The 27423-nt window shown below is 36.1% G+C and overlaps 1 protein-coding gene across 8 annotated transcripts in view; it reads right to left on the reverse strand.

Annotated features, from left to right (window-relative positions):
* Nucleotides 1–27423, reverse strand: part of ROBO1 (roundabout guidance receptor 1) — a 1159940-nt gene that overhangs the window by 406362 nt on the left and 726155 nt on the right. For 2 of the 8 annotated variants that reach the window (XM_036017947.1, XM_036017945.1), the window contains exon 1: nt 589–643. The exons of 3 other annotated variants lie outside the window; for them this stretch is intronic. In XM_036017947.1, coding sequence (XP_035873840.1) covers nt 589–643 — 55 coding nt within the window. Of the gene's footprint in view, nt 1–588; nt 1688–27423 lie in introns of those variants that run through there. 3 more of the 8 variants (XM_036017944.1, XM_028505220.2, XM_028505219.2) reach the window with 3 other exon arrangements.

Here is a 27423-nt window from a genome sequence, read left to right on the forward strand (position 1 = left end):
ACTTACAAACTCCTGTTTTCCTTCTAAACCCAAGCAAGCAGAGTAGCTAGTTTATATCCTACCGTAAGAAGAGTTATTTCCTGAAGTTTCTACAGAATCGAATTTAATTACAGACTTTGGTTACATAAAACAACTACTAATAACCCCTTGTGCTCGGAAGAGGAGGGGCGAATTGGAGGACCAGGTTCAGGAATCCAGGCGGGTGTCTGGGCCACAAGATCTCCGGGCGCGCACCTCCCTCCCCAAAGGAAGCAGCCCATGGATGAAACTCACTTCGGCTCATCCCGGGGGCCCTTTGCTCACTACCAACCGTTGCCTCCGCTCCGATCTACGTTTGCCAAGAGTGATCTGGGCGTGCCCTGAACTTGGCTAAAGGCCGAGGACAGCGATCAGGATTGGGGCGGTCTTGGGGGATAGGGAGAAAAGGACGACCCAAAGTACGAACTAGAAACCATTTAGCCTGAAACTCCTGCAGGGACCGAGCCCCTTCGACCTTAGAAGGGAGAGGTCGACGAAAGCAGTTCGGGGTTTGATTTGAGAAGTGGAGAAGGGACGGATGCAGGGTGAAGAAAGAAGACGCGAGATTACCTGAACAGAGACATATTAATCCAAAGAGGTAAAAGTGTGCAGGCTCCGCGATCATTGTCCCCGGGTGGATCCTGCATACAGTCTCATGCCAAGAGGGTGTAGAAGTGGGGTCCCCAAATTTATGAATCCACACCACACACACTACACACAAAGGCTTAATATAAGCAACGTGGGTCAATCCGCCAGGAGTTTTCAGGGTAAATTTACTTGTAGACCTTTCCGGACGCTTGTCAGTGTCTCAGCGCACTTTGAAGACTAAGAATCCCAAGGTTTGCCTTCTCTGGTTCCAGGGTTTCCGAGGAAGCTTAGACACTTCCAAGGACCATCCAAAGCAAACAACAAAGAGCCGAAGCAGAAGAGCAGTTGTGCGGTTTCCTGCCTCCACGGTCTTTCGGAGCCTCCCGGCGTGAGCCCCCACACTGTGCGCCTAGCGCCGCGGCGAGGGCAGCCGCGGAGGCAGCAAAGTTGGTGTGTGAGAACGAATCGGAGAAGGCCAAAAAGTGCTTCTCGGTCTCCAGGAGAACCCAGTCAACAGCTGGCAACTCGCGGCGAAGGCAGGCTAGACAGGGGCGGCAGCTCTGGAGGACGGGCACCGGGTGCCGGGGGTGTGCCTGGGTGACTCCGCGCGCTGGGAGCGAACGAGGGGGCGGTGCGGCGACAGCGGCTGCCTGGGCGGGCCCTTGTTCCCATCACTTGGGTGATACAGAGGGCACCAGAGACAGCAGCAGCAGGTCCGCGAACGCACGCATGCCTCCCCCGTGCCTCCAGTCCAGCGCGGTGCTCACCATAGCCCCCAGCCCCTCGCCCGTAGGGGCACGAGTCCAAGGCACCCCGAACGCTTCAAGGCTAGGATGCCGGAGTGCAAACTTTCTGAGGGTGGCTCCCCGAAGACTGGCTCCGGGAAGTTGCAGGCAAGCAGCTCCCGAAACTCCCCGTGGTGGCGGAGAGGGGCGAAGAGGATGCTGCTGCGGCTGGGAGCTACAGCCTCCACGGCACACCCGCGGTCCGACGGGTTCAGCCGAGTCTGAAGTTTCTGCTCTCACGCTGCCTCTACGCTGGCTCAATTGCTTGTGGGTTTTCCCCACCGTCCCCGCAGCTCCCAGTTTCCTCCCTCTCCTCCCCAACCCGGGAATACTTAAAGGGGCCGCGCAGTAGTTTCCATGATTCACTCTACCCTGTCTAGCAAGTTCTGGTCATTAATATTTCCATACACACTCCAGAGATGCCCAACTGCGCCCTCAGGTGAGAATCAAACTGCTTAGGATTCAGAAATCCAAGCGAATGGGAACTTGCCTTGTTTCTTTCGCCACCCCTAGCTCCCCTGCACCTTTTCCAAATGGAACCTCCCAGCCAAAGACTTCAAAAATCCTCCTGGTCCAGCTTAACCTCTTCTTTACCGTTTCCAGGAGTTGGAATAAACTCTCAGATAACTCTACCCTTGCTCACCCTTCCCCATTCCCATTTTTTTTTTTTTATTAAATTTAGGCAAACAAGCCTAGGGGAAGAGGTCGAGAGATGATTCTATAGAACAGTGATTTCTAACCAGTGTGTCACAAGAAATTTTAAAACATGCAATACCTGACTAGGCAGGGGCACTGACCTCTTTTCTTTTAGATTGCAAATAAAAAATTGACAACAGCCAACACAACAACAGCAAAATTATACCTATTTTTGTCAGATGGGCAAAAAATATACTTTTTGGTGTGCCACAGAATTTTAATAATTACTGTATGTGTGCCATGAGATGAAAAGGTTGAAAATAGCTGATCTAGATAATAAATAGGCACTCTATTACAGTAACACTTTCTTTTAAATTGTAGTTGAAGTTCATGTTGATGGCTAATTCCAAGGCACATGGTGGGCTAAAGGGTCTTTTCCTTTTGTCTCACTGGAGAGCCTTTCCTTCAACTTCAGTGACTAGGTGTTGTTAACATTCTAATGTTAACAATGGGAAATTAACATTGTTAACATTAGAATGTTAATGATGGGGAATGAATTAAGAGAGACAAATGCAAAAAGCATCCTTGACTAGCCCAGAATTCAGCATTTCAAAACTAAAGGGGCTTTGACACCCTATACACCTCCCTGAAATCCCAACCTACCAGTTATGAGCTCTGTTACTATGCTGAATCTTCGTTTTCTCTTCTGAGAAATAGGGATTCTTGAAACATTAACAAGTGTGAACAAATAATATTGAAAGCAAAACAAACCGAGCACATCTGACGTGCATTCTTGCATGTATTCATTTTATTTTCCTGCTATTAAATAAGACACTGTGTAAAACACCTGAGATACAGTGTGTACAATAAATACCAAATATTGGTATTTAGAACTATTCTACCTTCCAATAAATTATCTACAAAGTTATGTACAATAGCTTCAAAAGCATGATGTGTTTTCTGTAGGGTATACCAGAACCTGCTGACACTGGTTGTGTCTGGAAAAGAGAAATTCATGATAGATAGCGAGGGGGGCGTGGATTTGTTCTTTTCTATATATTGTTATACTTTATTTTTAAAAAATTTAATACATGCATTACCTAACAAAAGATAAATTTTCAAAGCATATTGTACATTCATTTGGTTGCTGCTGACACAATGACTTTGGAACAGAATTTTGGAGGGAAAAAAATCTGGTTAACAACACCTATCTCTGAAAGTGAAGGATAGTTTAATCCTGAGAAAGCTGACTGAAAATTCAGTAAACATGCTAGAGATAAGATATCAAAGACTCCAACCATAATCTTTCCAGCAATAGAAAATAAGAATGTGTAGTAAATGCCAACAAACATCCATTGATTTGGTCTTTATGAAAGGGTATTTAGTGAGAAACATGGACTGGTGTACCTTTTTTTCTTGGGATAAAATGTGCTTTTAAGATAAGCTAACCTAGTAGTAGAAAATAAAGGAGATAAACATGGTACTTGAGAGAGAGAGAATCTTTCAAATACTTATATCATCTGAGTGCACTTAAAGATTTTGAACTTTCACTTAGTAAAAGATGTGTATTTTAAAATACAAAGTAGAGCCCTGGCTGGCATAGCTCAGTGGATTGAGCAGGGGATGCAAACCAAAGTGTCGCAGGTTTGATTCCCAGTCAGGGTATATGCCTGGGTTGCAGGCCATGACCCCCAGCAACTGCACATTGATGTTTCTCTCTCTCTCCCTCCCTCCCTTCCCTCTCTAAAAATAAATAAATAAAATCTTTTTTTTTAGTTTGAAAAAATAAAAAATAAAAAACAAAGTAGAATATCTGGAAAGATCCCCATTACATTGTATTCCAAAGAGGATATATCTCCTGGTCTGAGAAGTTTGTAAAGATTTCTCAAGATCTCCAACTCATATATGCTGATCCTTTCTTCTTCCCCTACCTCATTCAAAGTACTTTCCTTGTCAATTAGATCAGTAAAGGTGGCATCTGAAGACATTTGTGTACATGAGGTATTAGGGATCTCTATTAAGTAAAACTCAATGTACCTGAAAACTCGTTACTCACTCACTCTTACCCATGCAAACAACCATTTGATAAACATCATCTGTTTGCAATAAGTGGTAAAGGGGCAAGATGCAAACAGAAACTCATTCACCAGGCCCCCAGAGCTCATACTAGAAGAAGCTACACAAGCTCCAAAGAGGAACCTATCTGAAGAAGTAACAACAAAGCCTTGTTGGGGCTAAATGATGGTTCGGGACATTCCTGGAGATGGACGCACTGTAGCAACTTTTCCGTTTTTCCTACTGAACATGAAATTACCTAGGAGAATACGTGAAATGTTCAGTATGTCTATATGAGCACATGTGCAAGCGTGAGTGTGTACACATGGGCAAGACGCCTATGCACGCCAGGTCTTCAGGCATGCATAGTAGAACTCTGATTTATTCCAGACTGGTGGGTTGGGAGACAAAGAGCAAGGTGAGGAGAAAATGACTTAATTTGCACTCAGAAACCCCATTCTGGGCCCTGGCTGGCATAACTCAGTGGATTGAGCGCGGGCTGTGAACCAAAGCGTCGCAGGTTCGATTCCCAGTCAGGGCACATGCCTAGGTTGCAGGCCAAAGCCCCCAGCAACCACACATTGATGTTTCTCTGTCTCTGTCTCTCTCTCTCTCTCTCTCCCCCTCCCTTCCCTCTCTGAAAATAAATAAATTAATTAAAAAAAAAAAAGAATGTGTCTAGATTTCTAAAAAAAAAAAAAAGAAAAAGAAACCCTATTCTGATCATTATGGTATGAACAAGTCATCACTGGATTCTAAAGTTTCATTTAGGGGATCCTCATCTCATTTTGACCTGATGAAATTCAGGATCCCTAAAATGTCTCCTTGAGAATTTTCAGGAAACCTGAAAATAATACACGCTAGTAGTCCTGTGAATAGGGGCTTCTCTGAATGTCAAACTCCTGGAGCAGCAACGATCTCGTGGGTCGGTCCGATCTGATTTTATCTTTCATGGGGTCAGTTACAGGAACTCAGGAAATAACAAAACTCCCAAAGTCTCTACAGGGATTCCAGATATCACTTAACCAGACCAGAAGGAACAGAGTAGAGTTCTTAAGGAAACTACAAACCAGAACATTTCTCTCTCTTTCCCTCTTAGAAATGAGTCCTAGACTCAGAGGGAGCCTGGGATAAAGCCCAAAATTCCAGGCAATCTGCGGAGAAGCAGCATAACACAGAGCACACAGAAGGCTGTGCCGAGTTCTTCAACACACCATCCCTCAGGGTGCAACAGCTAGCTTAGCAATTTTTGCATGAAATTGCTGAATAATCCGTGTCATTTTTGGTTTCTAAATTAATGAACTGGGTAGAATATAGGAATATGTTAGTATTTGAATATTTTTCTAAGTTTAGATATACAAGAAAAGGCATTTCAGAAAGTAATCCAGAGTAACCCTAATGAAAGGAAAATAAACTCTCATCAGTTGGAACATCTATTGTGTTTCCAAAAGCTGTGTCACTTTAGTAGATGTTATTAAGTCTATGCCATGCTGATACTGTAGTAATATCACTAAACCCCTATGCTTAATAATCAAGATTTTCAGTTTTCCTTACTAAACTTCATATGGTAGTTACCTGGGGAAACACTAATTTTTGTTCAAATGAACACTACAGTATCATTGACACTAGCCGCCATATGTGACAACAGCAAGTCACACGTATGGCAGGGAATAGACTTTTACATGTAATAGGAGTTTAAGGAAGAAGGAACTAATTTAGGGTTAGAGCAGTAAAATAAAAGAAAAGAATGCTAAGTAGGATTTTCAAATATGTGTAATTTTATTCCTGTTCATGAAAGGGAATAAAGTTGCCCTGGCGCTTTCTCTGAAATGTACCTGAGGCCCATTTTAATAGCACTGCTTTTGTTTGTTTCCTTCTTCGCCTTTTAGAATGGGTAATTGTGTGCCTCAACCCAGGAACCAGAGAGAGGACATTCCATGGGTTGTCTTCACTTACTAAAGATACAAGGCGCTGTCGCCTGAGCCCATGCTTCTAAATGCAGGAAAGGCTGGGATAGAATCCCATTGACCTCACCTAATCGTGTGCTCCATTCTCACAAGAAGTCTCTAAGGCTAACTAAACAATATGAACTATGATACACTCAAAGTTGCTGTGGAATTACTGTAACTCTGCTTGGTTTTTAATATTTCAGCATCTTGGGGACACTGTAGATGTTCTAAAGCTAGCTGGCAGATTGCAAAGTCCTTCTGAAAGAACCTGGCATCTTAAGCATGAGTTACAAGAGTCTCACTAGAATTTACTCCTTTAAAGTTACCTGGGTTTGGGGATATAAAAGAAAGGACATCAGGAAGTGGCAGTAATTGAAGGTGCTGTTTTGGACCCTTCACAAATGTCTGATCTAACTTACCATGATCTGGGGAAGTGGTACTGTTTTCTAAATTTAGAGATGAAGTTGAGAGAATACATTGTATCACAACGTTTAGATGTCCGGAAGCCATGGGTCTTATATTTGAATGCAGCTTGTTTGGAACCAAAGCACAAGGGGGATGGGGAGGGAAAAGCTCCAGGGTAGGATAGGCTTGGGATACACTGGATTCAACACATTTACATTGTCTGTTAATATATCTATTGTTAAAATGTCTCTTTAATAAGCCCTGGCTAGTGTGGCTCAGTGCATTGAGTGCCAGACTGCAAAGCAAAGGGTTGCTGGTTCAATTCCCAATCAGCGCCCATGCCTGGGTTGTGGACCAAGTCCTCAGTAGGGGGCGTGCAAGAGGCAACCACATATTGATGTTTCTCTCTCTCTCTCCCAGGTTTTATTTATTTATTAAAAATAAAAAAATAAAATCTTTAAAAATAAATAAAATTTTTACAAAGTGTTTCTTTATTGAACCTATTTCTATAGTTCTAAAGTATATTTTCTGCAACATATAATTCAATCATTTTATCTACTTCAACTAACAGAGAACTAATAGTCAATGTCACACATGGACTTTAATAATTCGAAAGCCAAGTTTCAGACTAAATGAGCACATGTTTATTTCGGTCAAGTTATTTGGGAGCAAAGAGGTAGGAACCTAAGTTGAAAGTACATAGAGTTCAAACCACAAGTGATCTTCAAGATGAACTTTTCATAAGTGAGGAACCTGAAGTCTAAACACACTAACTTTCCCCAGGACACTCCTTTTGTTGGTTTCACTCAACAGCAGACTGTAGTCCTCTAAATTCCTAGAGATTGCTTTCTGCTAAAGCAGGTTAATCAGTAATTCTTGGTCAAGAGTCTCTACCTTTAAAATACTTTCAGCATTAGATATGGTGCAGTATAACACATTACAGTATTACAATATTATGTAATGAGTTTTACATATTTCTAACTTCAGTAATATAAGAATCCTGGTTTTTTTCCCTATCACCAGTTCTTAAGAGAATAAATAATAACAACTAACATTTACATAACCTTATATGTTAGAGGTATACTATTCTAAGTATTTTATATATTCTAACTCATTTAAATCCTCAGAAACACATGAGACCAGTTACTATATTATTCCATTTTATACAGGAGGAGATGGAGGACATTCAGGTACTATGAAGGTGAACACAGATTTGAACCTTGACTACGTGGATCTGACCCCTACATCATACTGCGAGGCACAAATTAGAGTTGTGGATTAAAGCAATGTCCTTCTTACAGATTCCATTCCAGCTAGAAAAAACCATTGATGTGTAAGGTTTGTTTTGTTAAAGATCTTCTATTTTGGGAGTAAGTATAAGAAAAATGATTGCACCTGTAGTTTTTTTTCCATATGGAATTTAGGTGTTTAAAACTTTTTTACTTTATGTCCAAAATATCAAAGGGGTTTTATGTTTCTCTTAATGCTGATGAGAAGGCATGGAAAAGTACATAGTGCAAGCGTGTTCAGACATTCAGAATACACAGGAAAACATAAAGATGTATGTGTGTATATATTTAATCCCACCATAGAATTTTGCTGTCTTTTGGTTTCTTCCCTCTAGTTATATCTGGAACCAAGCGTATACTATCCTAATTATAAATGAAAGTTGTCTTAAATTGAGATCATATTTAACATCTGTACAGCTGATTGACATACTCTATAGGCTTATAATTTGAACACAAACTATTTTATAATTTACATTATGGTTAATACTACAGATGTGTTTTTACAAAACTGTTTAATGTTTTTGGTTTTTAAATGCTTTTTAAAAGCCCTTTCAAGAAATATTTAGAGGATTGAGAAATGTACATTGGTATTTATGCCTAATTTTGTATATTTATTATGTTTAGTCCCACCTGCTGCCTTGTTTACTCTGAATAATCCTGTATGCAGGTCTTAACAGTTATTTTAATCAGTTTTTAAAAAGTAGTATGTTAATTTGAAAAACATTTTGAAATTTTATAGGAGTTTACTATTTAGAGATTATTTTCTGGGTCAGTAAATAAAAAAGTAGACCTAAATATTTATTGTTTTACTAATTTTGGTGAAAGAATTTTCAACTTTGTTATAAATGATAAGGATAGTAACATTACTAATAAAGAATTTATTAAATTATAATATTATATATCATATTGAACACTTATTTATTTTATAGACTATTAATGCATTTCTCCCTCTGGCTTATGGAAAAATGACTTCACCATTTGAAAAGCTAAATTGGGGCTTTGAGGTTTAATAGCTTCCTGGTGTGGTTGAGGAAGGACTCTAAATATGGAGGTGCTCATTCTTGCAGATAACTACTGAATCCATATCAACAACTGTCACTAAGAAACAAACTGCTGTTGAAAATTGACATGGCAAACATACTGTCTTAACAAGGATAATTATATATTTTCCCAAGAGTTTAATCACTTCCTCTTTAGTATCCTGGCCACATTCCAAAAGAAATCATCCAGTTCCATTCTTTTAGCTAAAAGTCTTTGTTGATTTGATCTAATCTCATCTCAATTTCCTATCACTATACACTACTTTAAAGCTGCTTTATTACACCTAGGAGGTAGTATTTCACTGGTACAGTATGTCTCTTGTTGCATTTATGTGTCATATGAGTGTCTTTGAAACAAAACAGATGTTTGCTGAAGCCAGTAAGAGGAACTTACCAATGAAAATATCATAAAAATTATTCTATTTATCCAAAGACATCTAAACATTACTTTTTATTTATAATGTTGGAATTACAAAGTAAAAATTGTTTTATAAATTTAACACATTAATGTTGCACCACAATTATTCTCAGGATACATCCTAAAAACAATATGGTTTATATCACTGTATTCAGAAGCTAATTGGTTCTAATGAAATTTTACTTTTCTCTTCAAAATATAGGAGAGGTATATTTTCAGAAAATTTGGAAAATGCAAAACTAAAAAGTACAGAAAATTACAGTAATTTGCTCACTTATAACATGCTATCAGCATGTTATTGTATATCCTTTTCTTCTTTGCTTTTTCTCTCTGCTGTGTATCCATGACTTTTCTTTTTATGGCATAGAATAACACTCTAAAAACTGGAGCATAGCTTACATTTTCAGTCAACAATACATCATAAGATATTTTCCATGTCTTAATATTCTTAACAGCATCATTAAAGAGTGAACTAGAATTTCATCACTTGATTGTACTAAAATACATATAATCTCTAATTGTTAAGTATTTGTTATTTCCAATTGCCACAAAGTTGCACAGAGTCTGATTTTATAAAAATCATATTAGTACATTGTCTTGGCAATGAATTTCTAGTAAATTTTATTTTAATCACAGGTATTCTTTTGAAGCAATAAAATATCCCACAATTTAAGTTACTCGATTGTCTGGAATTGCTATGCAGATTTTTGTTCAAATGATCTTAGAAACAATATATGCAAAAGTTAAAATTCACAGACAACAATGAAGACCTATTTGATAACTTTTAACACCTAAAAGTTTCACTTTTGTTTTCACCGGGGTTATTATTTGTTTGTTCAAGGGGATGGCCTGCCTTTTGTTTTTATTACAACTGATTAATAATAAGAATGTTTGTATTTCACAAGTACGTTAGAATTTCATAGGTCTTATATTTCACACCAGAAAGCAAACACTTTTCTTTTGGTAAAGGCAACACATCAGGACATAAGGCTTTTCCTAAAGAATTACCTTTGGAAAGAAGTATGAACTTAAGCACAATTCATTATTTTGCTAATTGTTCTTTTCAGCTTGGAGCATATATTGTTTAGCATTTGGTTATTATCATAATTATTGACAGTGACTGCAATGGGACCTACATGAAAACACTAGTGTAATTAGGAATCGTCCTAGATATATTATGTACATCCTGATTTATCCAAATAATATTTTGGTTAACATCACCTGTTTCTTTCTCTTCCTCTAAATTCTACATGTGGCTTACTGTGCAATAAGAATTTGAAACATTTAATTATCTTCCCATCTTGGTGAAATATGAACAATAAAGTTAGAAAATTTACAGAAAAGGAATCAATTCTTTGTTCTTTTATACATTATTTATTTATTTTTAGAGAGAGGGGAAGAGAAGGAGAGAAACATCTATGTGTGAGAGATACATTAACCAGTTGCATGTTGAAGAGTGCCTGACTGGGGACCTGGCCCACAACCCAGGCATGTGCCCTGACTGGGAATCAAACCAGTGACCTTTCGGTTCATTGGTTGGAATTTAATCCACTGAGTGAGGACAAGGGCATCAATTCTTGTATTAGATGCTTGCAGGAGTGTCCAACCCGTGGCCAGGATGACTATGAATGTGGCCCAACACAAAATCCTAAATTTACTTAAAACCTTTTTCTTGTTCATCAGTTTTTGTTAGTGTCTGTGTATTTAATGTGTGGCCCAAGACAACTCTCTTTTCCCCAGTGTGGCCCAGAGATGCCACAGGGTTGGCCACCCCTACTTAGAGACTGAAGACATAATATTTCATGAGGTTAATAATTTTATCATTTTAAAAACATTAGATCTTTATTCTGGAAAATCCATCTGTTTAAAATCATTGTAAATTTTTGTTAATTCTGTTCCATTTATAAAGAAATGTACAAAACACATGACAAAGTCTAATTAATGAACAAATTATCCACTATAATAAATTTTTCTGATCTGGTCACTTTAATGTTGCACAAAAACATAAGAAATAATTTAAAAGGTGATAATGAATATAGAGATATTTCTTTAGACATGTTTATACATCCTAAGACATTATTAAATGCATTTTCCAAATGGAAACGATGCTATTGGAGGACAAGAACACAGACTGAAAATTTTGCTTTCAGCCCAGTCTTCCTCTGGGTAACTCCTATTCATCCTTCAAGTCTGAAAAGAAAGTCTTTCAGGAAAGTCTTCCCAGATCTGCCATTTCCCACCTTTCCCAACAGTATCTGTGAAATGTTCTCAGAGAAACTTCTACTATTTCTCCATAGCACCGATCACAAGTAATTGCTGTGAAAATATATCTTTTAAGCCTGCCTCTTCTATAAGTCTAGTAAATTCAGTGGTGATAATGACCTCTGATTTGTTCCCGTGTGGTAATTTTAGCTCTTATCAATGGAACATGATTTTGTGTTTATAATTCTGTTGAGAATACGACATTTTGAGAAATATTTAGCTAGACTAAGAAGAGGGATAAGAAGAAAGTCTGTATGCACATAACTGGACATTGATGCCTTTTGCATTTAACATAACCATCCAATTCCTAAAGGGCATTGCTTGAAGTTTTGCTCAATACCAGGATTCTCATTTAGGGATCATTTCATCCTCTCCCCCTGACCCAGACATTTGGTAATGTCCATAGTCATCTGTGGTAGTCACGACTTGAGGGAGGAGGGGAGAATGTGCTATGGCATCTAGTGTGTAAAGGCAAGGGATGCTGTAAACATTTTACACTACACAGGAAGTCCCCACCCACATAAAGAATGATCTGGTGACTATGTCAATAGTGTCAAGATTGAGAAACTGTAGCTTAACTATAAAACATTTTGAGGTACTTCCACACCCCCCTCCCAAGGATTACATAAGCTAGCTGGGAAGTCCAGAGATATTTTCCCTGGCATTATGGTAGTGGTACGTACTGAGTAAATTAACTTTCTAAAACCTAGTGAGGAGTAACAAAAATACCCTTTGGACTAATGTAACCTTGAGGAAAATATTACTGTGTATTTAAATTTGACTTTTTTATGAAGGCTCTTCACATTACAAGATATATAAATAATTTGTAGTCTTTGAGAAGTAGATTTCATTAGTTCAACATAAAATTAGTTTAAAACAATAATATAATAAATTGAGCTTAAAACATGAAGCTTAGCATAAATACTGGGAAACCATTTATTTAAAAACCATAAATAAGGTAGAGACATTCTTTTAGCTCAAACATAATTCTTTTTCTATCCTGCCACTATGAAATGGGTAAAATCATCTTCTGATAAAAACTTGTTTTACAAATACTTGGTATTTATAGTCTTTGAAATTCTCTTCAAAGACTGGATAACATTTTCCATTAGGATATTTCTTAGTTCATGCATGTTCCTTGGACTCATTTTGAACTATCACTTCACAATAGTTACAGTAAATCATCAAAAACATAATTTAAAAATATAAAGTACACATACATATCTGTATTTTGGTGAAGGTGAAGTTGATAGTAGGTCTCTTTATATTTTATTTCTGTATCTTTGTCTATGAAGGAAAATAACTTCTCTATGAAATGTTTCCATTGGTTGAGGGTGTTTAGTATACAATGCTCTATTGCCCTCTGCTGGCTAGAAAATGATAAATAAAAACTTCCCATCTACTCTGTTACGGGGTCCTTAGAAAACTAAACATGGAACATAAAGACACAAAAATCATAAAGCAGTATATTAGATTTTATTTTATTAGAAAATAAAAACTGAATTTCTAAAACATTCTTATCATGTTTCAGAAACTCCCTAAATTTCACAATTTTAAATTAGTTTTTGTATTGGCCATATAATTTGATTATTTTATAGAACCTTACTCTCATTAGTTCAAGAAAATACCTGTTATTTTCAAGTGCAAGTTGAAGAGCTCATAGTCATGTAAGCACTCTTGGGATTTTCCTACAAGATATATACAATGTTCTATTTGTTGGTACATATGTGGGACATTTTAATAATGATATTATGACATATGTAGTATGAGTTTATCTTTTTAAAAGACATATTTTTTATTGAGTTAAAAATGTTCTCAGGATATTTTTAGTAAAAGTATAAATAAAAGCTGGATATTACTAATTAAACAGGTGGTTTATTTTGAACATTTAATTCTCTTTTAACACATTATTTTGAACATTTAATTCTCTTGTATTTATATGCTATTCACATCTCACTGAGAAAAAAACTAACATTGGTATATAATGGCGCATAATTTCTTTAATAAAAATAATAGTGATAAAGCCCCAAGGAATATAAAATGTATACACTGATGAATTTACCTGGTTCCAGTTTAGCACTGCACTCTGGTTTCATGCCTGCTTACATTTATTTCAAAAACACTTCTAAAGACTAACCTTAGCATCCATGGCAGAAGATGCAGACTTTCTCATTAAGGGGGGTTTACTGGTTTTTCAAAAACATAATTGGGTTAGAAGTTTAAAACAAAGCTGTCACTGTTGGTTCAGGATTGTGGCTAGTATTTAGAATCTGGGATTTATTTTATATTTTCAGTAGTTTCAGCTACAGTATAAATTGAAATAATCTGGTTTTCATTTCTGCGAGTATACTACTTTGGAGCATTTGTAAAACTTGGGTCATGGTTCTTTGAAACAGACTTTATTCCATGAGCTTTGCTTTCGCATTTTATCTTCAGAACCAGCGTCTGTTTTGAAACAGGAGGATAATTTTCTCCCATGGCCCCCCTGCCAAAACAACTGTCAATACTTCCAAAATTTTCTGGAGCAAATGGTGTTTTATAACTAAGTACTTCTGTTCTAAAATGTATTCATATCTCCTCCTTTCCAACCACCTATCTTCAGTGCAATCTGTAAGTAAGTTGATGTCTTTGGTTCTCCACAAACTGAGAGGAAAAAAATCTATCCTAAAAAAAAGTATAATTGTAACAATAAGATGGAAAGTAAGTTTCTTACTTTCCAATTCACAAGTGATTTAAAAAAATAAATGTGAAAATTTTTCACATTTAATTCTCATAAGAACACTAGAAAGAATTTTTTTTTAACAACTTCCATCTTAAGACTCAGGAACATAGGAAAATGAGCTTCAGAGATAGGCCACTTGTCCAAATTCACACAACAGAGAAGGTAGATCAAAAGCCCCGCCTGCCTAACTCCAGTTGCCTGGTCTTGCTATGACACCTCACACATTCTAAGGGGGAAACAAATCTAGGAATCCATTTGTATCGGTGTCTTAAAATGATCATGTCCTTTGATCCAGTAATTCCAGCTCTTAGCAGCTAAGGAGAGCCCTGACTGGTATAGCTCAGTGGGTTGGGTGTCATCCCACAAACCAAAAGATCACCAGTTCAACTCTGGTCAGGACACGTGCCTGGGTACTGGGTTTGGTTCCCAGTCCGGGCATGTACTAGAGACAATCAATTGATTTTTCTCTCTCACATCAATGTGTCTGTGCCTCTTTCTCCCTCCTTTCCCTTCTGTCTATAAATAAATAAATAAATATTAACTAATCTCTTTAAAAAAGAATAAATGGAGAAAAATATTTCTGTAGTATTCTATTAATTTATAATTTATCCATTTCCAAATGCAATAACCTGAAATTTAGCTTTTGTTAAACAACTTAAGTAATGTAAATGAAACTGCCATGACCACTGATGCATTTAACTAAGGAATCTCATAGTTTTCAAGCATTTCAAATCTTTAGCTATAGTTTGACTTACAATTAATACGAGTCAAAGACCTTGTATAAAGGACCCATGAACACAGACAGTAGGGGAGAGGATTGAATGTGGGAAGTGGGGATGGGTAGGGCAGGGGATAGTAATGGGGGTAAAATGGGGACAACTGTAATTGAATAACAATAAAAAAATAAAAAATGCTTTAATCCAAAACTATAAAAAAGCTAAATATTTTTTCAAAATTATTTTTTATGTATTTTCAAAAGCATCCTCTTTAAAATTAATGAAGTAATACCTTCTTTTCTTTGTAATATCAGCATAATATTTATAATCTGTGACTAATTTTGACTTAGGCACCAAATTAATCTAAATTAATAGAAATTTCCTACAATAACTGGAACAAGTTAATCTCTTCACGTTTCTGAGATAACTTCTAAATGTTTATGAAAAATGAAAAGTGTTATTTTATCTTTTTCTCTCTCATCTTTCTCTCTTTTCTTCATTATAAGCATATAGACAAATAATCACTTATGCAATAAATATATTTTGACTTTTATTTGGGTAAATTTTATCTTGAATAAAAAATTATGGATGTCAATTTATTCATATTTTCCCATTTCACTTGATATCCATTTCTTGTGGTCTCTATAGCAAAAACAACTAACTATGAGCTTGCTTTAATTTCAACGTAATGTCAGACAGGGTTATACTGCCTTTCATGGGTAAACATCTTTTAAATATCATGCCTAAACATACACCGTTTTTTAAAGGAATCTTTATGTGTATGAATAAAATGAACATGTTTTCTTTAGTTCTCAATTCCTACAGTAGCTGGTCTTGTGCAAAGTAAAAGAAAAACAACTTTAAATAACTTAAAAACAGTATGACTAAAATATTGACAGAGAGTGATGTCAGTATGTTATTGAGGAATGCAAATAACAAAATTATCAGTTTCCTTTATTATCCTTTCTGGAAAAAAAAATGACATTGACTGGGAGTTTTATAATGGCCCCAAGGAAAGGAGGCCTCTGCGTGCCTCAAATCTGATATTTTAAGTTGAAGTCAGCTGTTAAGAATTACTGAATTATCCTGAGCAGAATCTTGGGTATGGCTCATATTACAGTATGTTGGGTATGAAAATTTGGACACAAAAGGGGTGAAAACTTTCAGTGATTAAAAAGGCCTGTGGGATAGAATGTTTAGATTCCAGAGCAGCACATCAAGAGGGATGTTATAGATTCTTGAGTTCTCACAGCAAATAGTGACTCTAAATCAATAAAATGTTTCTTCAAAAAAACATTAAAATGGCTCTAAAGAATATATAATATTTCTCTCATTTCTTAAGGGAATAAAAACTAAATTTGATGAGAGAAAATACATAACAAAAAAACTGAATGCACCTAAATTTCAATCAGGCCATAAACAAGGTGGATATAGTTGGCTCTTTCACTTATTTTTCTTCTTTAATATATTTTGGAACATGTATTAATGCTTTCAGAATTAATTTAATTAACCTTTAGCGTGTCTTCTAAATATTTTAGACATTCTGTGGGATGGGCACTGGGCTGCTGAAATCTTCGCTATTGTAAATAATGCTGCAATGAACACAGAGGTTGCATATACTCTTTTGATTCAGTGTTTTGGGTTTCTTCGGATATATTCCCAAAAGTGTAACAGCTGGGTCACAAGGCAGATGCATTTTTAATTTTTTGTGGTAACTCCATACTGCTTTCCACAGTGGCTACACGAGTCTGCATTCCCACCAACAGTTCATGAGGGTTCCCCTTTCTCCCCATCCTTGTCAACACTTGTCATTTGTTGGTTTATTGATGGTAGATGTTAGCCATTCTGACAGTTGTGAGTTGATATCTCATTGTGGTTTTAATTTTCATTTCTGTGATGATTAGTGATGGGAATCTAATGAACAAAATAAATAAACAAAACAGAAACAGATTATGGGTAGCTGTTAGAGAAGAGGGAAGTTGGGGAGCTGGGTGAAAAAGGTAGAGGGACTAAGCCAAAAAAAAAAAAAAGAAACCTCATAGACAGGGACAACAGCACAGTGATTACCAAAGGGAAAGGGGGAGAGGAGGTAGAAGAGAATATAGGGAGGATAAATGATGATGGAAGGAGACTGGACTTGGAGTGGTGAATACACAATTCAATATACAGATGATGTGTTGTAGAATTGTACACCTGAAACCTATGTAATTTCATTAACTAATGTCACCCCCAAAATTCAGTTAAAAACATAACCCCAAAATCAGTATTATAAATTAATTCCAGTGTTCACTCAAACAAAATATTCTTCTTCATGTCAGAAATAATAAATATTCACAAAATTTGTTACAGAATTTACATATTGCAAAGAGTTTTTACATTTACCAAACAAATTGTTTAGAATCTATGCTGCCAGAAATTGGCTGTTTATAATGTGTGTAACAGTGTGAGGATGATGGTAGCATGTATGCATTTAACTCCAAGAAAAAATAAATGTCTGCAGTAAAACATTCATTATTTTTGGTAAAGGATATCATAAAAGTTTGTGAAGATATTCAAAGTAACTTGGAAATATATATATATTTATATTTTATTCCATGTTAAATTTAGTTTTTAGTTGAGCTAGTTGACTGTGAATAGGAACTAAGCATTTTTATAAATGTGTTTTTTGTGATAGTTAACTGTCCCTTTAATGTTTTATTTCTTATCAGATAAACAGTTCTTTTAAACAGTTCAGAGAAATAACCATAGTTATAAGTTCAATGATCTCTCTATTGTCCCTTCAGTGTGATCCAAGAAGGATTTTTTAAAAAAAGTTAAATCAGCTAAAATTTAAGCTTCTCTGAATCTAGAAAGTGCTGTATGAGTGCTTTCTTAGACCTCATAGTGCCCAACAATTTTGCAGCTCTTTGTAACAAAATAATCAAAGGTGAGGAAGTTATACATTGGAACCTAAATCAAAGCATGGAATACCTAAAATTAAGTTTAATAGAGACTCATCTCTATCATACAGTTATTTATGCAACAGAATTGAAAGAACACCTTTGGCATATGCTGCAGTTTACTGAGTTTCTCAGGGACCCTTTAAACCTACATGTGGCCCTCTTTATACTGTATAACCTCGTGACAGTGGTGCCTTGCCCACAGCTATTACAGAATAATGAGGTGTTTTGTTTTTTCCCCAATGATTTGGTCTAAATTTTGAACCTTGCAGATGTTCAACCCTCTGATCCTTGCACTGTCATCTTTATACATCACACTCAGTGGAAATTAGGAAGAGTAACTGTAGAAATGAAGTAGACACACCCCTGCTGTACAGAAACAAGTGTCTAAGATAACTTTCCAGTATTTTTCCTATTTGAAAGATAAGGTCAACTTTTACTTGTACATTTTCTTTGTTTTTAAATTTTATTTTATTTTATTTATTTATTTTTAGAGAGGGGGGAAGGGAGAGAGAAAGAGAGGGAGAGAAGCATCAATGTGTGGTTGACTCTCACATGCCCCCTGCTGGGGACCTGGTCTGCAACCCAGGCATGTGCCCTGACTGGGAATCAAACTGGCAGCCCTGTGGTTTGCGCAGGCTGGCACTCAGTCCACTGAGCCACACTGGCCAGGGCTACTTGTACACTTTCTGAGTTTGATTTTTTCCCTTTATCTCATATCACTACCGTAAACTGAACCTATTTGGACTTTAAGATTCATTCAGTAAAGAGTCATCTACAAATTACTAAAACTAGAAGCCAAGCTCAATTAAAAAAAAAAATTTTCCCTGTAAAATGTCATCACATCTGCTATTTTAAAAAATATTGTATTTACTTATTATTTAGACAGCAGGGGAAGGGAGGGAGAAAGAGGTAGAGAAACATTGATGGGTAAGAGAAACATGGATGGGTTGCTTCTTACCACCCATAAGTGGGCATCTGGCCTGCAACCCAGGCATGTGCAGTGGCCAGGAATCTAACCAGTGACCTTTTGGTTCCAAGGCCAGCACTCAACCCATTGAGCTCAATCTACAGAGCCAAACCAGCCAGGAACACACCTGCTGTTAAAAATTCTATTCTAATGACTCTCCCAACATGACACGTGATCATGGTAGGTCAAATCTCACATCCTACTCTCAAGTTCAGCCTGTAGCACTTTCTGTGGCCAAGTAGAAAGGCTCACAAGCAAACATTCAGATCAAGAGCAAAAATTGCTGCACTCTCTAAGCCCTGAATGAATACAGAGAGCAGCCCCCACACAGAGGCTGTTCCTGTCTCTCCATGCATAGGAAAAGCGTCCCTCTATTACTGGAGTTATCAAATGTAGAAAGAGAGCTATGAGAGCAGCAAGTTTGCTGTGTGGGAAGTATCTACGGTGGGGAAGGAAAATGGTTAAAGACTTTGTTACACACTGGCCCACAACTGATGTACAGAAATAGTTTTGACTTGATGTCATGTACATTTTGGTAAGGTTAGAGTAGAAAAAATTTTAAAGAAAATTCTCTTTATCTATTTCAAAAACAATAGGGATAATTGTTCCACTTAGAATAGCAATGTAGATATCTTCTTCCTGTCTTTTTTGAAATTTTTTCTATTTGAAATCCAATTCTCTACAGTTTCCTAGAGAAAGCCTCTAACTCTAAAAAAAGCATCTTTATTTTTCCTGTGAAATTCAGCTTTGGAGCTGAAGTGTTACATAATTTTAGAATTGAACTGCAAGCCTGCATCATCTGTGGGTTAGGGAGTATTGTACTGCCTCCCAGGGAGGAAAAACTGGGTAATAGACACAGCTGTGGCTTTAGATTGAGATGGATATGGGTTTGAAATTCTGGCCATCTACTTAAGGACTATGTGGCTATAGGTGGTTTTCTTTACTTCACTTTCCATTACTTCATCTGTAGAATGAGGATAATAGTAGCTTCCTTTCAGGGTTGCTATGAGCATGAAATGAGATACTCAATACATAGAAAATATCTGATTATGTAGTAACCATCATTATTATTACTGGGTTGGCCAAAAACTCCATTTAGGTTTTTCCATAAAATAAAAGACACATTTTCATTTTCACCAATAACTTCATTGATTTGGATATTTTGAGTATGTCAGCTATCTCCCACTATTGGCTTTTAGTGGGTAGAGGTCAGGGGTGCTGCTAAACATCTTCTAATGCATAAGACAGCCCCACGGCAAAGAATTATTCAGGCAAAATGTCAATAGTTCCAAGAAACTTTGCAAAACACTTTTTACACGTTCGATCAGTCACAGCGCCTTCTCCATACACTGCATAAATCCTTTGTTTTTATTGTGTTTCAGTTGCATTTTTACCTGTCTTGAAATAATAAAGTATAATACACAGAAAGTGTTGCATATCTTCTTCCATCTTCAGTATTTAAATGGCTTCACAAAAATTCACTAATTTTGGTAATTAAAAAAATACATGTTGATGGAACAGTTGCCACAATACAATCTAACCAGTTTATTTCAAATGAATTTAAAATCATCTAAGCACTACTAGAGCCATTGTACAGAAAAAAAAGCTAAATGAACTTTTAGGTCAACCCAATACATGGTTGTTTTTATGGCCTATGGGCACTTTCAGACTGTTACTAATAACAAGTTGTAATCAACCGCAGACATATAAACATTTCTTTTTGATTTAGACTCACAAAGGACTTGCATTTAGAAGCGCACTTCCTGAGTACTCCAATGAGTACTAAGGATGGCAACAAAAATGTGACAAGGGGTCTAGATTCTTCTCAATCGTTCTCTGTAACATTCAGCACGTCTTATGTCTCATGGCGTCTCCATTATTGGGAGATGTCCTTCACACCAGTGGTGTGCAGATCAAATGAGGTAATACGTCCAAATTGGTTTCTGGTGAGGTTTGATATTTTAAAAAATGTTAAATCATTAATTTTCAGCTATTCATACCATTTCATAGTCTAATATCACAAAAATGCTAAATCATCAATGGCTTATGAGTAACACTGATACCATTTCAATAAATGCAAGATATAACCTGTAAGATGAAAGTGCTCATATAAATAGATAAAACCAAAGGTCTATGTCTTTATCTCCAAACCAAAAACACAACAATCATTTTTTTTCCAACATAAATACAGCAGTTCTTTGACTATTACTCATATCGCAGAGCTTTCCACTGTTTTCCCTCTTGGTATAAAATGTGTTGAATGCTTATTGATTGTTTGTGTCACTCTATATCCCTTGATATAAGCACAGAACACCCTAAAATTATACTAGCTTTTAGTATAATTGTACCCTATAATTATACTAGCTTTTGTATTTTGTCATCGCAATGGTTAACTGCAATTCTTAGCTGCTGATCGCATGCATCAGAGGCATCTTTCTCAACATAAAGCATTCAATTATGTGATACTTCCCTTTAAACTTCGATATCTCTCTAATTGCTTACAAGAAACATTCCAGACACTTTACAATAGCCCGAAAGGCTCCTCACAGTCCAGCTCACTCCTTGACCTTTTCCCTCTTCTGGCTTTCTCATGTGACTTGACAGAACTATCTCATAAACTGAATGTCTCATACACCACCACACCCCACCCTATCCTGGGGATATGTCTTTTCTCATAGCTTTTTTACTCAGTTTCCTGTAGAGCACTGAACACCAACTTAGATGTCACTTCCTCCATCACCATCCTCATACTTCTAGAAGAATGGTTCTGCTCAGGGAAGTCATTTTATATAGTCCTTTTCCCTTCATCCTTTCATTTACCTAGCACTGTTTTTATTTCTATATTTCCTTATCCCTGGTTTTGGTTGTTACTTGTATGTCTTCTTTTGGAGGGGGTAAGCTGAAGTTTTTAATCACCTAGATATTGTCTTGTTCATCTTTATGTCTCCCCAAATCCCCCAAATTTGGAGATTTCTTCCACTTCGAGACATAAATATATTTGAGCCACTGCCTCTATCTCAAAGTTGAAGAAGCAACCTCTAAAAGTAATTATTAGGTCTAAGTCATACAAACATTCATTTTTCACATATCCCATGGGCTGCTTTTCACCCATGGGCTGCATATCTCATGGGCTGTGCATAGTAAATGGATATATTTTTGAATAATTTTTCCTCATACTTCTAATGCCAATGCAGTCTAAGAGTAAAAAATACAAGTAAAACCCAGAATTTAGCTAGAAGCTAGAATAAAAAACATGCAGAACCAACCAATTACGTGAGAATGCCAATCAGAATGCTGTTTCTAAATGCTTTTATGAACTTCTTCTACCAGATGCCCATGTTAAAGCACAGCTTGGCTAAATTCTGCAAGGACAGATCTGCTTTTTCCTCAAGGAGAGGCTCTGAATGGGTTCATATGGCTGTCCCACATAGGCAGCCTTTAACATTTTATTTTCTGTGAACAGGAGGTTAGAGTGCTCTCAATCTGCTTGTGGCCTCTGAGCAAATGCTACACATGCCACCACCCTCTGACTGGGATGGGGAGTGGGACGTCCCATCATGGCCCAAGTTTTGGCCATATATTCACGGTCATCATGGTGGTGGAAGTGAAGAATGGTCTTGTGTTGCTTTTCTTTATTCAGATCTGTGACTGAAGGAGTAAACAATTCTTCCAAGATGGAACTGTAGCATGGGCATTGTCCCTGCTCTGGCTGTGTTTAGTAACAGTACAGGTAGGCAACATTCACAGAACTGAGATCTTGAAATATTTTGGACTTAACTTTATATTATTTCCCAAATTAAAAAAAGTGGTAGCTACTAAGTACTTCTACTATGCATACACCAGACACACACATACACACATGCCCAGCCATATATGTAAACACACGCACATTTATTCATTTGTTCATTCATTTATTCAATAATATTTTGAGCAGCTAAACTATGCCATGTAATAGTCTATACTCATATATATATATATCACATATCAATTTAATACTTACAGTATTCTAACATTTTTATCCTTTTAAGATGAAAAACTGAGACTCAGGAAACTGAGGTGCAAAAAAATACTTTGAGTCTAGTCACACAACTAAGTAATAGCAAATGTTGCTTTGAAACCCATGTATGCTGTGAAAATTCTTACTTTTTATAATTCTTGAGGTCTTTGAATGGAAATAATAATTTACTCTTGTAATTTCTAAAAGAACAAGTCAAATATAATAGTATGACAAGGGCATTGAATCTAACAATGGATTACATCAGATTTCTAAAAAGTAATTCTGCAATGAGTTTAAGGCATACATTTTCTTTTACCAGTTGAGATACTGGATAAGAACTTTTTATGTGTGAAAAATGAGTAGTTTATCATTGAATCTCTAGAGAAATATGCATTAAGATAATAACTTATCTCTATCATGTGATTTAAATGATAGATACTTCCCCAAATGAACAAATCAGCTCATATTTTAGATGTACCAGGAGAGTGCTACTGAAATAAATTCTATAATGAAATCTGAATTTATAATAATTGCTTTCTGAAGTTTCTTTTTATTGCTAAATCTATATTTTCCTCCCTACTGGGTTTTCCTATTCTCTTAATGCACAAATTTAGACAATAAAGCTGTATTGTATTAAACCTTTAATTTTTGCTCCATAATAGAAAAGCTGCCAGATGTAATTGTTATACTTCTTCTTTTAGATTCTATCATTTGTTGAGATCCAAAAATTATGCTAACATAACACTTTCTACAATTAAAATAAACAGAATTTGTTAATGCTCAAGAAGACTATCAATAAGAAACACTGCATGTAACACATCAAATGTTTATAAGAGATCTATATACTTGGAAGTTTTAGAATATTCATTCTAATGGATTGCAAAAATTCATCACATGAAATAAAAGGATAGTAATATGCTGATTTAACATAAATTCAAATTCTCCAATAGTTTGAAGTTTTATGTGTTTTGAGTTTGCTGTTCTCAGGAACAGAAGTCATGTGTGGATCTTAACTATTTTTAATTTTTTAAAATTTTTCTTTGGAAAATGATCCATCTGTTTATTGAAACAATCCTTTGCAAAGCCAAGGAGGTCACTTCAGTTCAAAACCCATATCTAAGTTGGTTTAAGCTTAGGGTGACCTAAATAGTGTGTCAAATTGGACTACTAGATATATGAAATGACATCATACAATTTTTCTCAAAACTCTTCTCAGGTTCTACATTCCTTGTGAAGAAGTGGTTTGAATGGTAAGATCTGGGACGAAAAACCTATTGGAATGCAAAAGTGCATTTAACATTTGTTTATATTTCCACATCATTATGTTAGATTTAAGCTGTCAAACTAAGTTGATAACAAATGTTAAGTATAGAAATGTATACAGCAACCAGCCTACTGCCAAATCAAGCAACAAAGAACTCTTGTGAGGGGGTTACAAATTCCAAAGTTAAATGCAAGGTAATATTTTCAGGGCAAGGTTTGCTTTTTAACTCTAATGGAATGACTTCTATAAATGGTTTGCTCTTGCACAGCAGAGCAGAGTGGATACATTTTGTAGTGGAGTTCTGCACAATGATTCACCTAAAAAACCAGCTCTACAAATGAGATTATTGAAGGGCTGGATTGAAAGTTAGTTTGAAAAAATAATACTTGGGATAAAGCATGGATTTTTTTTTTGAAAAGTGCTTAACTTTCTATGGCTTCATGTGGAGAAAGTTATTTGCATCTTTGTTCTCACTTGCTCATCAAATTAATTCACATGAGAGACATATGTGAAACTATCTTAATTCTAGTTCATTAGGAGAATATTTCTACCATTTACTTTAATAGCCAACAAAACAATTACATTTATTACAGAATATTTTATATGATCAATATTCTAGAGGATACAAATATGTGTTTGGTTCTTCCACACAAAACATTTATAAATTTGTACTCAGAGATAATTCATCAACTAATCATACAAAAATATAATAATAAATATAAAGGTTATGAAAACTCAGTGAGATATTTGATTGAAGGACCTTATATTATTATCATCTGGTATTAATACTTATACATGGCAGTTAGCATGTAATTTGGAGAAGGGAGGAAATCTATAATAAGTGGGATAGAGTTTCCTAAAATCCTCACTGAAGGATTTTTTTATTACTATTGATTTTAGAGAGGGAGAGAGGAAGAGAAAGAGAAAGAGAGACGTCAGTGTGAGAGAGACATGTCAATTGGTTGCCTCCCATTTGTGCCCCAACAAAGAACCAAACCTGCAACTTAGATATGTGCCCTGACTGAAATTAAGCCCACAAACTTTTGGTGCACAGGATGACACTCCAACCAACTGAGCAACCCAACCTGAGCAGGATCAATTTTTAATCCCAGAAATTATTTGCTGACTGACAGAGGAAATATAAGTCTCAGTTTCCTTTCATGCAAACTGAGGATAACAACAGTTGTGTGTTAAATGCTGTTGAGTTAGCTCCTGACTCTTGGTGACTCTAAGCATGAGTGATGTACACAATGTTCTGTCCTCAAAGTCTGCCCAGCTCTTATAGACTCATGCCTATGGCTTCTTTTGTGGAGTCAATTCATCTCATGCTGGGTCTTCCTCTTTTCTTGCTGCTTTCAGCACTTAATCAACACAATAAATAAAGCAAATTATATGTATATATTACAACCCTTCTGAAACATAAATAATTGCTATTTTCCACTACCTTACAACTATTTCTGCATGTCACATTAGGCTCTCAGTAAATAATAGTTCTTTGAATAAGAAGTACCATGGAAAAATGTGATTTGAATCCTTGAAATGAAGGATATTACATGATGAAAAAGAAACAAAACAAAAAAAACCCAGTTTTTTAAATGTTGGAGATACTATAAAGCAACCCAGAAAAGATAAAAATGAAAATAATTTTTAGATTTTTCTTAACTTTCATCATTATAATGATGAAAAAAGTGAAAGATATTAACTTTTAGCACAAACAATGGTAGTTAATAACTGGATATTTAAGTTTTTCCAGAAAAAAGAATATAAGTGAAATTAGGGGCTTAGTGTTCTGTTGCCATTAAGTTCAACATTATGAAGTTCATTACACAACCTTATACAAAAATTTTCAGTTTACCCTTCGTTGCTTGTGGTAGATTTAGCAATTATAAAGATATAAATATAGATGACATATATTAAATGTGAAATGCAATGAAAATAACAACACTATATAAATGACTAAATATAGATAATTAAGTTATTTGAAAATTGCTTATTTGCTTCCTAATTTGCAGCTCTTATTTTGCAAGAAAAGTATAAATTTGTGAGGGGGTAGAAGGTGCTATATACATATATAAACAAAGCAACAATTTTATATAAGAGTGAGTGTTTGATCCTTATAAACTATTCTTCGTGGTAAGGATAATATTTGTCAAACTTCTCCAATTTCTCCAAATAATTCTTTATCAATATGGTAGAAAAACAGTTTTCTTTAGGGTGAAGGTTCTTAACACAAAATGCCTCTGAATTTAGATGAGGAAAAAAGATGTATCTTTATTTTCATTAACCACTAAGTAAAAGTTGATATTTTTTCAGTCATGAATGTGCATAATATAGTAGGTCATCTCCAAGATGGCTCTCGGGAATTTCTGCCTCCTGATATTTATGGCTGTGTCAATTCTCCCCTTCATTATAGGCTGGATCTAGCAATTTGTTTCTAACAAACAGAAGGGAGTAAAAGCAAAATTAACAAGATGCTACTTTTGAGATTAAGCTTCCGAAACACTGTGGTTTCCATCTTGAGTGTCATCTCTTGCTCTCTCACTTGTGTGCTCTGAGGGAAGCCAGTCGCCATGTTGGGAACCGCTCTATGAGAAGCTCAGTTAACAAGGACTACTAAGATACTGATGATGACTCCTGCCAATAGGCAGTGAGGGCCTGAGGCTTGCTAAGAGCCCCATAAAATAGCCTGCCAAAATATCTGCCCTCAGTCAAGTCTTGAAATGATTTCACCCCAATCAACACCTGGAATGCAGCTTTGTGAGAGATCCTGAGACAGAGGCACTTAGCTAAGTTGTACCCAATTTATGACTCGGAGAAACTGCAAGATAATAAATGCTTGTTATTTAAACTTTAGGGCTACATTTTAAAATTCAGAGATAGTTAACTACTACACATTTTGGTAGCTGGTAGCAGGGAGTCATCCTTTCAGGTATTTAAAAATATGGGTGTAGCCTTGAAACTAGGCAGTGGCTGAAGGCCAGAGAATATCGAGGAGCATGGATAGAGAATGCCTCCATCACCTTTCACAGACTGTAAGTAGAATTCTCAACTGTGAGGATGCTGCTGCTGAAGGCTCATGAGGAGGTGGAAAACATGTAATTGAAAACTGGACAAAGGAAGAATCTTTGTTATCTACTATCAGAATAAAACAACACTAAAATGTGCTTAATAAATTGGGTAATCTTGGTAAAGAGATTTCCAAATAAAGTGTTGAAGGTACTATCTTTTTTTCTTGATGTTTATAACATATAGCTGAAAGGAAGTAGATACACTGTAGGAAAACTGTTTTTTTAAAAAGTGCCTGGCCCTGGCCAGTATGGCTCAATTGGTTGGAGCATCATTCCAAAAGCAAAGGGTCACAGATCTGGTC

The sequence above is a fragment of the Phyllostomus discolor genome, chromosome 2 (genome assembly GCF_004126475.2).
Source record: "Phyllostomus discolor isolate MPI-MPIP mPhyDis1 chromosome 2, mPhyDis1.pri.v3, whole genome shotgun sequence".
NCBI classification, from domain to species: domain Eukaryota; kingdom Metazoa; phylum Chordata; class Mammalia; order Chiroptera; family Phyllostomidae; genus Phyllostomus; species Phyllostomus discolor.